At 32.3% G+C, this 16,694-nt stretch overlaps 1 protein-coding gene across 1 annotated transcript in view; it reads right to left on the reverse strand.

Annotated features, from left to right (window-relative positions):
• The window catches only part of LOC145305347 (uncharacterized), a 107,337-nt gene that overhangs the window by 12,562 nt on the left and 78,081 nt on the right, over positions 1-16,694 (reverse strand). The window contains exon 8 of the mRNA XM_080146963.1: positions 5,147-5,244. Within this exon, the coding sequence (XP_080003089.1) occupies positions 5,147-5,244 (98 nt within the window). The remainder of the gene's footprint in view (positions 1-5,146; positions 5,245-16,694) is intronic.

Genomic DNA, 16,694 nt, shown 5'->3' on the forward strand with positions numbered 1-16,694 from the left:
ATTTTATTTTTAAAAGCAAAGCTTTTCTATAATTAGGGTTGGTCCGTCCGTACGTCCGTCCAGTTTTCTATTTCAAACTATATTTTGAAATTTTGGAGGGGGGTTGTAACCCCCTCCCCCCCCCCACACTTATTGAATTCCCCTCCGCACCGTAATCGCTCCTAGAGGACTCTAGGGGGTGTAGCTGCCGGTTTAATATGTTCAACAACAGTTTTAAGATATGCTTAAAATTAGGTTTTTTTAAATTAGGTATTTTAAAATTAGGTATTTTTAAACTTAGGTATTTATAGTTAGGTGTTTATAAAATTAGGCATTTTTAAAATTAGGTGTTTTGTCACATTAGGCATTTTTAAAATTAGGTATTTTTAAATTAGACATTTTTAAATTAGGTATTTATAAATTAGGTGTTTTGTCACATTAGACATTTATAAAATTAGGCATTTTTAAATTAGGTATTTTTAAATTAGGTGTTTTGTCCCCACTCCCAAAATAAGTATTTTGTTATAATTTTTTAATAAAAACAATAATAATCTCCTGTTTTAAGTCAGAATTTTATGAAGTCATTATTGGTTGCGCGCACAGATACCGCGTAGTTTTTCAACGTAATCTTATCTAACTACTACAGGAATCACCATGCAAAGTTCGAAATCGATAGGACAATTCTAACATGCCTAAATTAACGAAATAAGCTATCCGTTACGGACGGACGGACGGACGTACGGACGTACTGATCCTAACTATAGAAAATCTTTTAAAAATATTTTTTTTATGTTTTGATATTTAAAGAACAGTAAAATTTCAGTTTAAGTTAATTAGCAACTGCACTGTTCTACTGCTCTCATAAAAAATCTATGAAAACAGCCTATTTTGAAATTTACCAGCCCTACGTTGGTGCATTTAGTGACAATAAGCTTTTGTTAAAATATTTTTCAAACAAAAATAACTTGGCTGAAGTGCATGTATTTAAAACAAATAATAGAACAGAACTAATAAAAGTTTATTATTGTCAATAGTAAAAAAAAGGGAGGGAGGGGACATTGGGATGTTTATTACACTAGTCCCCAAAGTTTTGTGATAATGTTTTCTTATTCGTTGGATTAATAACTTTAGAGACTTTTGTTGAATTTTGATTGGTTAGTTCTTTAAGTTAAGTGTCCAAACGTTTCAACCACCAATTGTAATCTACAGAAGTGTTATTTTTGTGTGTCATCATTGGGGATGTACATCAATTTATCGACCATTGTCTTATCACTTTTAATCCCTGAGAAGAAATGAAAGTTCACTGCAAATGATCTACCGAGGCCAAATTTGAAAACTATTGGTTATATTAAAATAATGGGGAGAAAGGTAAGTTATAACATTCTAATTTAATTTTATGAAGTAGCAGTTTGTGTTACATTAATTTGAATGAATATAAATATACTGATAATTATCGGGGTCAAAGGGATAAGACAATAGCCGTTAAATTGATGTATATCTCTAATGTTAATACACAAAATCAACCTGTCTCTCGATTACAATTAGAGGTTGGAACGTTTTAACAATCAACTTAATAAACCAACCAATTGAAATTCATTAAAACTTTCCAAACTTGTTAAGCCAACGAATAAGAAAACATAATAAAACTTTGAGGACTAGTGTAATAAACAGCCGATAATGCCTCCCCTTTTTTCCCTACTGCAACGCTTACTTTGTAATGAAGGCCTATTTCCCCCACCTCTTTTAAGTAGCAAGGCTACTATAATTCCAAAACTTCGTGTGCATTTCTCTCTCTCTCTCTCTCTCTCTCTCTCTCTCTCTCTCTCTCTCTCTCTCTCTCTCTCTCTCTCTCTCTCTCTCTCTATCTCTCTCTCTCTCTCTCTCTCTCTCTCTCTCTCTCTCTCTCTCTCTCTCTCTCTCTCTCTCTCTCTCTCTCTCTCTCTCTCTCTCTCTCTCTCTGTTTTCAATTATTTAATTTTTGATAGTTTGACTTTATCAAAGCATTAGACAGGGGACATAATAAATACAATTGCTCTTTTTTAGAGATTAAAATTACAGGTGGAAAGGTTTGGACACTATCGATTTTCAAAACACAATCAACACTTAACATAAAGCGAATGAGAGAACCTGTTTAAACTTTGTGGACAATTTTAATTTAGTTTCTAATGAACCCTCCCTCCCTGCTTAAAATAAATTATAACAGTAAATAGTAGGCAGGCAAAGATTTTCAGTTTAATAATATAAATACAAAACAGTTGGTTTAATTTTTAATAATTCTAGTTAAATTTCAACAAAAAATTAAATTGACTTACTTCTAAAGAATTACTTATTACATCATTAAATCTATTTCTATATTCCAAAAAAATTACAACTGTGCAACTAATTCACATAATTGTCCTTATTTATAAAAAAAAATATTTTGAAGGAATTGAACCTTGAACGCTTTGTCTCTGCTGCGCTTATTATAGTGTTACACAAATTTAAGGTATTGGGAAAAAAATACTTAATTCTGAAAAATATTGTAGGCCAAATACTACTAGGGTTGGGCCGGATATTGAAAATGGCCCGATACCGGCTTACCAGATATCCGGCTGATTTCTAATGCAGGATATCCGGTATCCGGATGGATATTGAAAACGGCCCGATATCCAACAAAATTACCGGGTATCCGGCCCAATCCTAGTTACTTCACACAAAGTGCCTATTAAGCACTGAAACACCCCTTTTTATGAAATAAATTGAAAATAAGCCAGGAGATTTTTTTCCCTATGCCTAACTGTACCGGATATCCGTCTGATTTATAATGCTAGATACCCGGTATTCGGCCGGATATTGAAAATGGTTCGATATCCGGCAAATTACCGGATATCCGGAGAATTTTTTCCCCATGCCTAACTTTACTGTTGGGTGCCCTAACCCTGCGGAGCCCCTTTCAAGTAACTAACTTTGATTGCACGACTTTTTATGTGCTGTAATAAATTATTTATGATATCTCCTGCCTTTCATAACAACAGTAGGTATCATTTTTAATATCTTTTAAGTTTGTACCATGTAATTTTTTTTAGCCGAATGCCAACTATTTTATGATTAAATGTCCCCAAATTCCTGAAATGTGTAAGGAATGAAAAATTATGTTTCCCATACCTGGAACATTTTAAAGGAATTTAAATTTATTGTTTTTGCTCCCATAGCAGCGAGGGGGATATGATAATTAGAGAATATTTATACTTAAATTTTTTTATTGTGATAGTATCAATTTATCTTATTCTGTTCAATTAAGCCTCGTCCCTAGAGGCTAAAGAGCATTTGAGGAGGGGGTGGGGGGAGAAAGTTGACACTCCCCCTTTTTAAATTTCATTTTAAAAAGGAAAGTAAAAAAATTGGGAGGGGTAATGCCGGATATCTGATATCCGGCTGGGTATTGAAAATGGCCAGATATCCGGCCGACTATCCGAATATCTGACATTAAAATTCAGCCGGATATCCGGTATCCAGATAGTTTCAATTTCCGGAATCAAGTCGGATATTGAAAATGGCTGGATATCCGGCCAAACCGGATATCCGGCCCAATCCTAGAAAAAAGTATCCAGGTATTCCTCTACTGAACATCTAAAAAATTGGGGGGACAAAAACGTAATTCCTAATATGACACATCTATCTTTCTGTCCACAAATCTAGAGAATGTTTCTTAAATTTGTAGTAATAGAAACAAATAATTTGTTTCTTGCAGAAATTGTGACATATATACTACGAGATTTTATTTTCTATTCTTTGACAATCAAGTACCTAATGTTCCTCATAACACAGGATCTGTATGTGTCCTTCTAATCGCTAACCAATATGGTTCTCCTATACAATATAGCCTAATAGCTTAGGTACCATTACCCTTCAAATAGAAATTCCCATATTTTATGCCTCTAGGGGCCTTACCAGGTAGTGTGTAATATTTAAATCGTAGGTTGCTCTGTTCTACTACTTGAATTAAGAATGCTTTTTCCGGTTTTAAAATACTGGTCATATAAACACTGCTGTTAAGCTTTCTCTAATACTGTTTTAAAACACTAATTATTAGAGAAAAAGGAAAAGTTAAAACTGAAAGACAATAATTTCAATTAATTTACTCTTATTTGTACTTATTTTCAAATAAAAAGTTCTGAAAATATTAGCCAATAAGAAACCTAGCATATAAGAAATTCTGACCAATAAAAGATGGTTCTGAAACCATCTTCCAATAAGAAACCATAAATTTAGAAAATCCTAACCAACCAGAGATGATTCAAAACCCATCTGCCAATGAGAAACGAGATATTTAAGATTTGACCAATAAAAAGAGATGGTTCTGAAGATATTAGCCAATGAGAAACCAGATATTCAAAAAAAAATATTCTAGCCAATCAGAAATAGTTATGAAATCAGCTAATAAGATTCAATATTTTTAAAATTTCAACTTTTTATAAAGCAATGACTGATTTAGAGATAAATCAATGTACAAAGGGCTAAATATATTAATTCATAATTCATAAATGTACAAAAAGAAAAAAAATACAAAAACAGTTATTAAGCAAATTTCCAGACTTTTAAAGTATTTCCTGAATTTTTTATGTACTTATTAAACTGTGCATGTCGTTTTTCTTACTAAAATTTTAAGGATAATGAAAATTTATTATATTCTAAGAATTTTGATACAGAAATACAGCTTTTCCTTTTTTTTATTTGAAAAAACATTTTGTATTTTTCATTTGTAGTTAAAGCATAATTTATATGCAGTAACCCTTAACAGTCGGGAGCCCTCCCTGGCCTTGCAGTCACAGGAGCCATGCAAAGATTCCTGGAGGATAGTTTTAGGCTATTTCAGTTCTAGAACAAGGTCTTGGTATGGTTTTAGGCTATATTTCAACCCATTTTTTCCCCTAGTTGCAAGGGGTGTTGCCACTAGTATATTATTTTGTTCTATTATAGGATATTTCAAGAAAAAAGTCAAAACGATGTTTTGCTCTTCACCTGTATGACCCAGGTTTGCTGGCATACTGTGCTATCTATCTATATTTATCTATCTATCTATCTATATGTAGTTACCTCCTCGATAGTGGAGTAGAAGCTTCTGAACTTGCCCACAACGGAGGAAGACATGTCGACAGTATTTATCTATCTATCTATATGTAGTTACCTCCTCGATAGTGGAGTAGAAGCTCCTGAACTTGCCCACAACGGAGGAAGACATGTCAACAGTATCGTAGGCTGGACGACCAAAATCTAGGCTGATCTCTGGAAAAAAAGAAAACAAAATTAATTTTTCGTGGAAACAGATACCTTTAGTAAATTAAAAAAAAAAGATTACTGTCTTTGAATAAGTAGAAAACTTCTCAAACTTACAATAAAAAAATGAAAATTTTTTACAGTAGGACACAAATCAATCTTACAACTTTGGCAGATGTTAAACACATTCAGACAAACAGACATGTTGTAATTCAATATTCTAGTGTCTTCGCCTAATAGCCTCTTGGAGCTCTGTATTCACAAGGTCCAAAAATACTCTCCCAAGAATATAATAACCTAAACTTTTCCAGAAAGATGATTTAAGTCCCTCCACAGAATATGACGTCATACGATAGAATAGCCAATGAGATGCCAGTATACACTGTAATTGACCAAAGGTAAAATTTATGCTGGCCTCTCATTGGTTATTCTATCGTATGACGTCATATTCTGTGGAGGGACTTTAATCATCTTCCCTTTCCAAGTATTTATGTGAAACTTCCATAAAATGGAGAACTCAAATGGTTAGCGAAATCTTAACTGACCAAAGAAAATCTTATTACTTTAAAAAAGGGATATAAATTCTAAATAGGAGGTACAGGTCAATGGATGATTATTTTAACTTCCCCATAAATCTTAAAATGTATAATTCTTTCTTTGGTAGCTCATAGTGATAAAGGGATAAATAATTGTTTGCTGTAAATGCGCTGCATGCTCAACTCATTAACATTTTGGTCCTTTTAACAGAGATAAGACAATGTTGGACGCTAAATAGATGTAAATCCCCAAAGATGATAAACTAAATTGACCCTTCTGCAATTGACTAAAAAGATATTGTGATTATAATACTTTGGGTACAAGTGTAATTTACAGTTCATTGACCTATTCCTACCTGAAATTTATTGACTTTTTTCTTGTTGCTATACAATTAAACGTTGCAATTTTTTGTTTGTACAAATAAACATTATGTAACTGTTTGCTAATTATTTTACAAATTTTTCATTGTAGAGGACAAGTTTCTTTTATAAAAGAAACAGGATGTTTAATGTGTGTGCGTAGCTTAAGATCTCGCTAACCGATATGTTTCTCCTTTACAGTGAAGCTTCTCACAGGTCCAGTTATATTTTATAACTATTGGGTATAGTCCCTTTCGTGGCAACGCACCTTAAGAAGCGATTCTTCTTTTCACAGTAGCTTTTCTCCCATTTCCCCGGGCTCTAGCACTGCGAGGCCATTTGCCTAACCGTGTGGGGCAATAACCTAACCCAATTTAACCTAACCTAACCTATAAAAAGCTATTTTAAAAATACGACGAATCGCCCCTTAAGGGGCGTTGCATGAAAAGGAATATATTCCCTAACTATTTTTCTTTTTAAAACTTTAATAAAAGATGCTGGTTCGAATTCAACTCCAAACCACCTCAAGTGCCCCCTAGAGGCCTCTAGGGGCGTATCCGCTATAATACACATAGAGTAAAGAACTTAATCGGTTCAGTAGTTATTTATATCTTAAGCTATATACAAAAATACCTTACTAGTTTATTAAATAAAAAATCTTTCACTTTAAAGACACTTTTTTTAAGACTGCATTGCAATAACTCTGATAAAAATACTTTTTATAAAACTGTTCTTTTTAAGATTGGAATTTGTCGCGTCGAGCAATGTCAACAATTCACATCAAGTATAACAGGGATAGGTAGATTGTAAGAATTGTCCTAGCGAGTTCAAACTTTAAATGGTGATTTCTGTAAATGTATGGTACGATTTAGAAAGCGTAATATAGCGTATTAAGTCAGTACGTCCATTTAAAACATGCTGATTTTAACTTTTTTGACAACAATTTTTGTAGGATATATCTATTTATCTGATTTTTGTAGCAATGATTCTTAGCACAACCAGGTACAATAATTTATGCGACGCATCTCTATAAGCAAGCTACGTAAGGACCATATTATTAAGTTTCTTTATTTTTCTAAATCTACAATCCCTTTAACACCTGCTTGTTAACAATGTAAAGAATTCACACCTAAACATTTGCCAAATAAAACAAGATTAAGACACAAAAATTCCTCCAATTTGGAAAGTTCGCATAAAACAACGAAGATTTTAGAAAGTCAAGTGTTACTGTTTTGCCTCCGACTTTTCCTTTAACAAAAACTTTGAATATTAAAGTAATTATTGACGAACCCCAAACTGTCCCACTTTGAGAAAGACGATTCCATTGACGTCATATACGTTTAGGGAAGGGGGGAAGAAAATCTCTTCCCTTTTCTCCCATCTCTTTTGAAGAGATTTTCTTCCCCCCTTCCCTTTTTCTTTCCCGAAACGTATATGACGTCACTGGAATCGTCTTTCTCAAAGTGGGACAGTTTGGGGTTCGTCCTATTGATAACAAAAATGCATTTCTTTATCCAAGGACGTAGGGTAGAGGGGGGGGGGGGAAGTGTAAAATGTGGTTTTTTAATTTGGGGAGGGGATAATCTAATGAATTTCTAAACAATTTGAGATAGCCTGAGGCACCCCAAAATATGGAGGAATTGCCATACTCTTGACAATTAGATTTTTAACTTTGCTATTTTTAAAAAATTTGCTTAAATGTGATCTAACTCTTTTAAATTAGCTAACTGATAGCTTTAGATCCGTACAAAAAGATTAAATAGATAAAGTCCTAGTTTCCATGTTAAGGTGTGTGGTCTAATTATTACATTGATAAGATAGTACAAAAGTTATTTAAGGCATCATATTATAGACAGCACCTCGGGGCTATCAAACCTGTTATCAATTTTATGATTTTTAGATTAATGTTTGTAGAAAATTTTCTGTAATACGGTGCTATACATGATTTTTCAGTATGGTAAAAATTGATTCTAATCTAGCAGATATTAATCGGTTTCAAAGCCATACTAGAAATGGTATTCTAGCCACTTAAAATTACGGTTGGGCCGGACATCCGGCTGATTTTTAATGCCGGATTAATTTTCCGGATATAGAACGTTGGCATGATACCAGGCCGGAGCCAGATATCCGGCATTATACATCAACCGGATATCCGGCCCAGCCATACTTAAAATATCGATTGTTTCAAATTGTCATTAAAAAAAATAATTGTTGCTGACATAATTTCGACACGTCATTTTTTGACTGTCAATAATATGAAAGACATAAAATTAATTATCGTCGACATTGATTATTCACTGACATGTCAACACAATCCTTCCAAGTTTAACAGGATATTAGATGGATAAATAAGACAATTTTTAATTTTATTTCTACTTAGTGACAAAAGATTTTAATACAAAAGTACATTAAACGTTTTAAATTCTATTTTTATCTTAAATTCCCCCCCCCCCCCCCTTCACAATATCCACGTAAATTCTAATCTTTTCTCGTTATCCTTTTTTAAACTATATTATATCAAACGCTTTGTTTAAGTTCATTTTACATTAATGATAATTTTTCTAACATAAAATTATGTTTAATTTTGAAATAAAAGAAAAACAAGTATAACCATAAGTAGCGCAGTAGTAAATCACGATCATCATGTAATTTTGTTTAACATTCCAAGACGTTCTAGATCTTGAGGACGATCCTTAGTTGCAGAATAGACATCAAATTATCCTTAAATTAATTGTGTAGGTACTTTTTATCACATCTTATATTATAAGGTAGTAAGGTTTATTTTATCTGAAGTTAAAGATATTGTAGATTGCTGTTCCTAAGTGTTTTCATGTTCGCAGAAGCTTTTAGAAATTCTTGGGTTGATGTAAGGCTTTTTTCCTGACTTCAATCACCCTCACTTAGGGGCTAGGGGTGAAGCAACTAGTCATTGACAACATACAAACTGATGAATTTCATAAAATATCTTTCCAGAGGCGTGCACAGGGTTTTGCCTGGGGATTTATTTCTTGAGGGTGAAAAGGTGGAAGGCATCATTTTGATGGGGGTATTGACACATGTTTATTAAAAGCGAAGCTTTTCTACAATTAGGGTCGGTCCGTCCGTAACGGATAGCTTTTTTCGTTAATCTAGGCATGTTAGAAATGTTCTATCGATTTCAAATTTTGCATAGTGATTCCTTTAGTAGTTAGGTACGATTTAGAAAGCGTAGCAACTCTATAATCATAACAAGAGTGTCCGTACGTCCATTTTAAACATGTTGATTTTTTTACTTTTTTAACAACTAAATTTTATGTGATCTAATCATCGATTGATCTGATTTTTGGTATGTTGATTCCTGGGACAACAAAGTATAATGTTATAAGCGAAGCAACTCTATAATCAAATCCTAAATATGTAAGTATGTCCATAAACATTATCCTGTATCAAGCAGTTTTTCAACAATTTTACTTACAATTTTGCATCGACTCTTATACATTTATATTCTGATTATTCAGTTTTGACACTATATACAGGGTGCGCCACATAAATCCGGACTTTTTCTAATTTCTAAACAAATGGACATAAAATCTTCAATTTTAAAGATTTTATTGAATTTTAAAAACTGGGAAGCAAACTAGGTATATGACAATTAGATTATGCAATAAAATCGCTGCCAGCCTTAATCACCGCCAAGCTGGCAAAGATCTCCTTGATAGTGGCCATGAGGGAGGTCTTTGTTGTATGAGCACGTCTTATTGTTCATGCTTTAATGGCGCTCCAGGCCCAAAAGTCCATTGGATTAAGATCGGGGATACTAGTATGCCACATCTCCTTAGGTACGAGAGTAACCGCAGGATCCAAATTAACCCATCTATCAAGCTATCCTTTGACACGGCGGCTCTCATTTTGGCCACAGTTGAGCTAGAACAATGTCTTTTACCTTTTTAAAAATGCTAGGGTTATTAGCGCAACACATATTCTAAAACGAGTTTCAAGGTTCCATATGGGCCCCTAAAGTCGAGAACCGATAAATTTTTAAGATTTTTGACGTTTTTGACATCATAAAATCTACCACGATTTTCTTTGCCAGGGTACTACGGCCAAGTCAGTTGAGATAGAGAGCTCTAGTATTTTCTAGTGTCTTTATTAGGTATCTAACTGTATCTCCAGCAAGTTTCATAAGTCTATCTCACTTACAGATGGGCTGAGGTCAGATTTAGTAGGCCCAAGTCGAGGATCCAGGGTAAAAAATCAGCGCATTTCGAATCTGCCTCGTTGAACTTGTGCGTGGCTAGCTCAGAGTACACGTCCTCCATCGTCCAAAAATTTAGTGTGCTTTAAACCTCATTACCTCAGGCTTTTATAGTGTGGTCAAACATTCTGATTGGTCAAGTAGTTTTGGCGCCATGGCAGTTTAAAAAAAGTCCGGATTTATGTGGCGCACCCTGTAAGTGTTCATGTCCGTTTGTCCTACCGGTTCAGTGCTTCGCTTTTATAAATGTTGTCATGCTTGTTTATATATACATATCCTTGTTATTTTGTTGCGACTTAGAAACAAAGAAAATTTGTTTATTTAGTCTTTGCTAAAACATTTTTAACACTGCTTTTCCTTAAAGACATTCGTTGGAACAATTATACTACAAAGCAAAAACAAACTTACAATATTTTAGAGTAGAATAATAGAGGAAATTTATATTACAAAAGCTAAACCTAATAATATTTTAAATCACTGAAAATGGTAGATTTGTGGTTCAAACTTCTAAAAATCTGTCAAAAAAACAAGAAAGATGATGAAGCTTAATACTGATCCTTAGATTAGATTAATACCTTAGAATAAATCAAACTTTTTGTCTGATATATCTACTATCTATTGTTCGGTTATCTATTTTGGCTTTTTTACATCCAAAAAAGATAGCTGTAAAAAGTAAATAAAAATCAACATGTTTTAATTGAACTTAAGACCTTTCTGGTAACGATTATTGAAATACTTTCTAAGTCGTACTTCACTGTTATAGGAATCATCAGGCAAAGTTTGAAATCGATAGAACAATTATAACATGGCTAAATTAACGGAAAAAAAGCCAACCGTTATGTACAGACGAAAGTACAGATCTTAACTTTAAGAAAAGATTCGCTTTATAAAATATTTAACTATTAGAATAAAAACTATATTATGTTTTTTTGTATGAATACTTTTTAAAAATACTCAAGGTCAAAAATGCAAAAATTGACAATATTTTTTGTATTCCGTTTAAACGAGGAAATATTATAGCATTTTTGTTTTAGGTATCTTAATCTATAATACAAAGTAGAATGATGTCTGTCCGTCTGTCCCTTAAGATCTCGGTAAACACTGAACCGATCGGATTCTACTCTTCAGGGAATATACCTACGGGTCCTGTGCTGGTTTTAGGCTATTTTCTTGGGGGGCGGGACACCCCCCAACCCCCAAAAGACAATTTTTTTAATTATTTAAAATAGTGGTGGAGTGGGGGATCTCCTGGTATTAAAAGATGTAATTATACCTCTTGGGGCAAAGCCGCTAGTCCTATTATAAAGTAGTAAGGTTATTAACTTATTATATTTGTCTCGTAAGATCTCGTTAACCACTGAATGGATTGAGTACTTAATTTTAGGGAAGCACTTACATTGGTTTTAGGCTATTTTTCTCCTCTGAATTTAAAGCCTTTAGATACCTGAGGAGCAGTCTTTATGAGTCTTTTTATTATGATAATAAAAGCGACGAAAGCGTTGTAGCTCAACCTTAAAACGTATTTTTAGAGACAATTTAAATTACAAACTTTCTAGAGATTCTAAATAAAATCTTTGAGAATTTTTATTTAAATGACCGTAGTTTTAAATCGGCCTTGGCATAAATTTAAAAAAACAGATCTTATTTTAATTGTGAAAAATGTGTTACTTTAAAAAATAAACTTCTTCCTTCGTCTGTCCAAGAAAGCAGGTTAGCTATGCCTATCTTAATGTTAATGTTACTTCTTTTTAAAATTTGAAACATAGTTTCATTTTAAAAAATATTTTGATTTTCTTGATAATTACCCTGGGATTTAAAGGGATAAGACAATGGCCAATAAATTAATGTACATCCAACATGACAATACACAAAATAACTCCTTCTGTAGATTACGATTAGTGGTTGAAACGTTTAAACACTCTAGTGTAATAAACAGCAGAAACAAAAATGATCCATGTGACATAATAAATATGAAGGATTATCCATCTTTTTTTTAATGGTTTCCTTTCCCACTTCTCCTCTCATCTACCTCATTTTTTTGACGTCACCTGGATCATTTTTGACACAATTTGGGCTTTGTCGTATTTTTAAATTGACGAAATGAGTTTTCATGTTATTTTTTTACCGCATAAATATCAATTAAAATTTCTAAAGCGGACAACTATATTTGTTTATCTAGCTATTTGCAAAATACTGTTTCTATTTGTAAACAGGGAATTATAGAAAGATAAATCAAGAGGCAAAAAGTATTACCAATACATAATTTATAATTCTTTTTAGTGGATATATCACCCCTATTTACCCCTATTACTCCTTCTTAGGAAGATTCTTCCCAAAAATAATTTTTATCGTATTAAAGATTTAAAATTAAAATGAAATTTAATAATTTTGGTTCAAAAAATTAATGTTTAAAAATTTGCCCATCCATTAAACGCTTTTGTGAAGTCTAAACAACGTTTTTGCTGTAGTAGAGCATTGTTTTGCTTCCTAAATTGTTTCAAATAGCATATTTAAAAGGCCTTAGTGTTCAAAAAAGTAAAAGTACATTACTAAGCCCTACTATGTTTGTTAATTATTTTCTTCGACGTTTTCCCCGAACGTGTCTTGTTGAGCAAAGAAACCCTGTTTTCCAAATAAATTGGAGTTAATGAGGAGGGGTATTTTATTTTTGTTTGTTTGTTTATACCTTTGGGTCAGGTTAGGAAATAGTAAAAACTGTGTAGCCCCTTTGGGTTAGGCACCGCAAGTATATTCCCCACAGGGTTAGGTATAGGGCATTAAAATTATTTAGTTTAGTGTAAATAATACCTTCTAATTCATTAAATTATATTGTCAATCTTTCCCTAATTAAATCAAATTTATTTATCACTTGTTAAATAATTTAAACTAATTAAATATTCATTTTTAACATGTAATTTAAAACCTATTATTTTACTTATACAAAATTTTACATAATCTAATACAAAAGTATCAAATTTCGTCTTACCTTGTAAAATATTTTTTTCTTCAAAGAACAGGGTGATGTAATAATAATAGCTGATTTTTATTGTTGGAATTTTTATATGTCTAATTAAGTACAAGGTGGTATTACAAGATACAAGAGTATTATGTTATTGAAAATATCTTAAAAGAATAAGTGATAATAGATCAAATCTTATCCTTTAATATAAAGTAGTAAGGTTTTTTGGGAATAGTCCCTTTTGTAACATCGCATCATAAGGGGCGATTTGTCGTATTTTTAAAATGACTTTTTATAGGTTATTTTAGGTTATATTGGGTTAGGTGATTGCCCCACAGGGTTAGGTAATTGTCCCTGCAGGGTTAAAGCCCCCCCCCCCCCCAGGGTCTAGAAATAGGAGAAAAGCTACTGTGAAAAATATGAAGAATAGCCCCATAAGGTGCAATGTTACGAAAGGGACTATACTTGGTTTTTTTCTCTCTAACCCCTGACTGAATAAGCACAATTTAGGAAAGCAATCTAAAGTAGGCTTTAGGCTATTTTTTATGCTCATATGAACAATAATATGTTAAAATTTATCTATAACAAAGATTCAAAGAATATTCTAATTTTAATGGTAAATCTGTATAATTGATCTATCAACTTAAACTTTTTATTATATTTCTTTTGTTTTTTGATTTTGTCTTTTCTAAAACTTTTCTAAAGTTTTCATTTTTATTTTTTTCTTCTATTTATTAATCTTTTATTAATTGCCTATAATTTAAATATCATTTGTTAAAAATTAAAGTCATTACATACATTGTTTTTCCCACCTAGCGATAATAGCCCAAATATATTTCCTAAAAATAGTAAATTTTCTAAATAATTACTAGATATGTGTGTCTAATAGATGGTATGCGTTTTTTAAACGTCTCCTTCCCTTTTTTAATCTCCCCTGATGATAATACCTTGAAAATTGTCTGTCTATACATATGTGACATGCTTAGGTGGGCTAGATGTCCAGGCAGGTGTCCTAATTAATTAGAATTCCTAACAGCACAAAATCACTTCTTTCTAAAAACAAGTAATAAATTAAAGATAATCGCTTATAAAAGCTTTCTATTAGAATTATTTAGCATTATATCAAATAAATCACTTTTGTCATACAATATTGTTTCAAACTCAATTTTTATTGAAATAATATCATAATCTTATTTTATGGAAATCACAACATCATAAATCTAAATTCTTTAAAACTTAAAGTGCTATAAATATAGTTTTTGATAGGTAATTTTAAATATACCATTGATATTCTAAAGCCTATTTGACATTTAAAATGGAATTATAAGAAAAATTGCTACTTGCAATCTTTCACCCTGTATCATAAAATAAAACAAAAAATATTTAATATTTCTCAAGACTTAACTCTAGAAACAATATTGAAAGTCGATTTCTTGGATATTAATCATTCTTATGAATTCTAGAAAGCATCACTTCAAATTAATGATCTATTTCATTTACAATAATTTCTTTTAAAGTCACATTAATTGATTAAATATTATATTTGTTTGTTTGTTTATATTAAACAATTAATTAGATTTTTGTGCAAATTTCCCAATAAAGAGTTGTAAGTCTACTAATGTTCTAGACTTTTACGTTTTTTTACAACTTATTGCAGGTTTATTTCCTTAGTTTTCCTTGAACCTAGATTAAAAAGTAGTAAGTTTTTTTGGCTAAAGATTAAGATCTCAAAAATTACTGGTCTGAATAAGTTTAACTCTTCAAGGAAGCTTTAAATATGTCTAAGTGTGATTTATGGTTATTTTTCTAACCTCTTCCACTGTTTCCTATGGGCTATGGGTGTAACAACCAGTAAAATTATTAAATTAAAACATACCTAATCTATAGATATCAAGCTACTAAGTAGCATTTAATTATTGGTCAATTCTGTGCAGAATCAACCAACACACACTGTAATCACTTCACTTATCAAAGTTAGTTACCCAAAAATCTTAAACTTTTGGGGACCCTGTAATTTGATTTGTAGTGTTGCCTATCCTAGTGGAGACTCTAGGTGGCTGCAGAACACTGACCACTTTGTGTAGGATATTCTACAGGTATAATAACACTCACATGCACCCACACACCTAAGTTATAACACACCCATACATACACCTTATAGTATAACATACACACATATATATAACAACACACACACACGCATATCTTACTATTTTACTTAAAACAGCTTTTTTCCTATTCTATTCTTTTTCATATTCTCCTCTTTCTACCAGCTCCACCCCCAATTGTCATTCATCTATCCTTCCCTTTTTGGTGCTCCACCCCTTTTCTGTTATCTTTCTATCAATTTCTCTTTTCCCTATTGTATCTATCTACCCCTCTGTACCCATATAAATGGCTACAAAATGAAATTGTAAAGGTGTGGGAATGTTGAAAGGTAAAATATAAAAGGCAGGGCATTGTTTCACAATCAGAGCGGTCAACTGAGTGTTACAGAGGGGAAGTGGGGGGGAGGAAGTGTGCATTTTTTTTCTACCTGGGAGATAAATAGGGGAAATTTGAGGCTTGAAATGGGTGTTTGGGGAGTGAGGGGTGGGAGGTTTGAGGATCAGGCCTAGTATCCTTTGTCTAAAACTTTTGTCTCTATGGGCGGAAATAACAAAATCTGGGAAAGGGATATTCAATCTTAAGAAAAACTACATATCCCGTCCCCACCCCTTAATATATTTTCTAATAGTCGAGTATGAAAATTGATTAAAATTACGTTTTATATTGGAAAGAAGGAAAAATAGTTATTCTTTGGCTCCATATCTTTGTTTTTAATAAAAAAAAGATGGATATAATGAAACTAAGATAGAAATTTAATGTTGCCATATAATTAAACGTTTTACTTGCATTAGTAAACATCAGTCATTTCAGGTTAAATTCCTTTTTTTAGAATTGTACATTAAGAGTGATGAATCAGGCGCATGCACAGAAATTTGTCCGGGGATGTAGGTATCACAGGACCCATTCCAACCCCCCCCCCCCACTCTGTCCTACTTACCCAAATGTGCACGCACGCACATGTATCTAATGACCTTTTTTAATTGATGTAATTAATGTGTTTAAAAGTTGACACTAATAAATTACTTTTAAATTTTATAAAGTATAAATTTTAAAATATCTATTTTTAAAAGCGAAGCTTTTCTATAATTAGGATCGGTCCGTCCGGCTGTACGTCTGTAACGGAAAGCTTTTCGTTAATTTAGGCATGTTAGAATTGTCCTATTGATTTCAAACTTTGGATGGTGATTCCATTTGTAGTTAGATACGATTTAGAAAGCGTAGCAACTATATAATCATTACCAAAATGTCCGTAGACATGTTA

Source organism: Acartia tonsa, chromosome 14 (genome assembly GCF_053477335.1).
Source record: "Acartia tonsa isolate MP-2025a chromosome 14, ASM5347733v1, whole genome shotgun sequence".
In the NCBI taxonomy this organism is placed as follows: Eukaryota; Metazoa; Arthropoda; class Copepoda; order Calanoida; family Acartiidae; genus Acartia; species Acartia tonsa.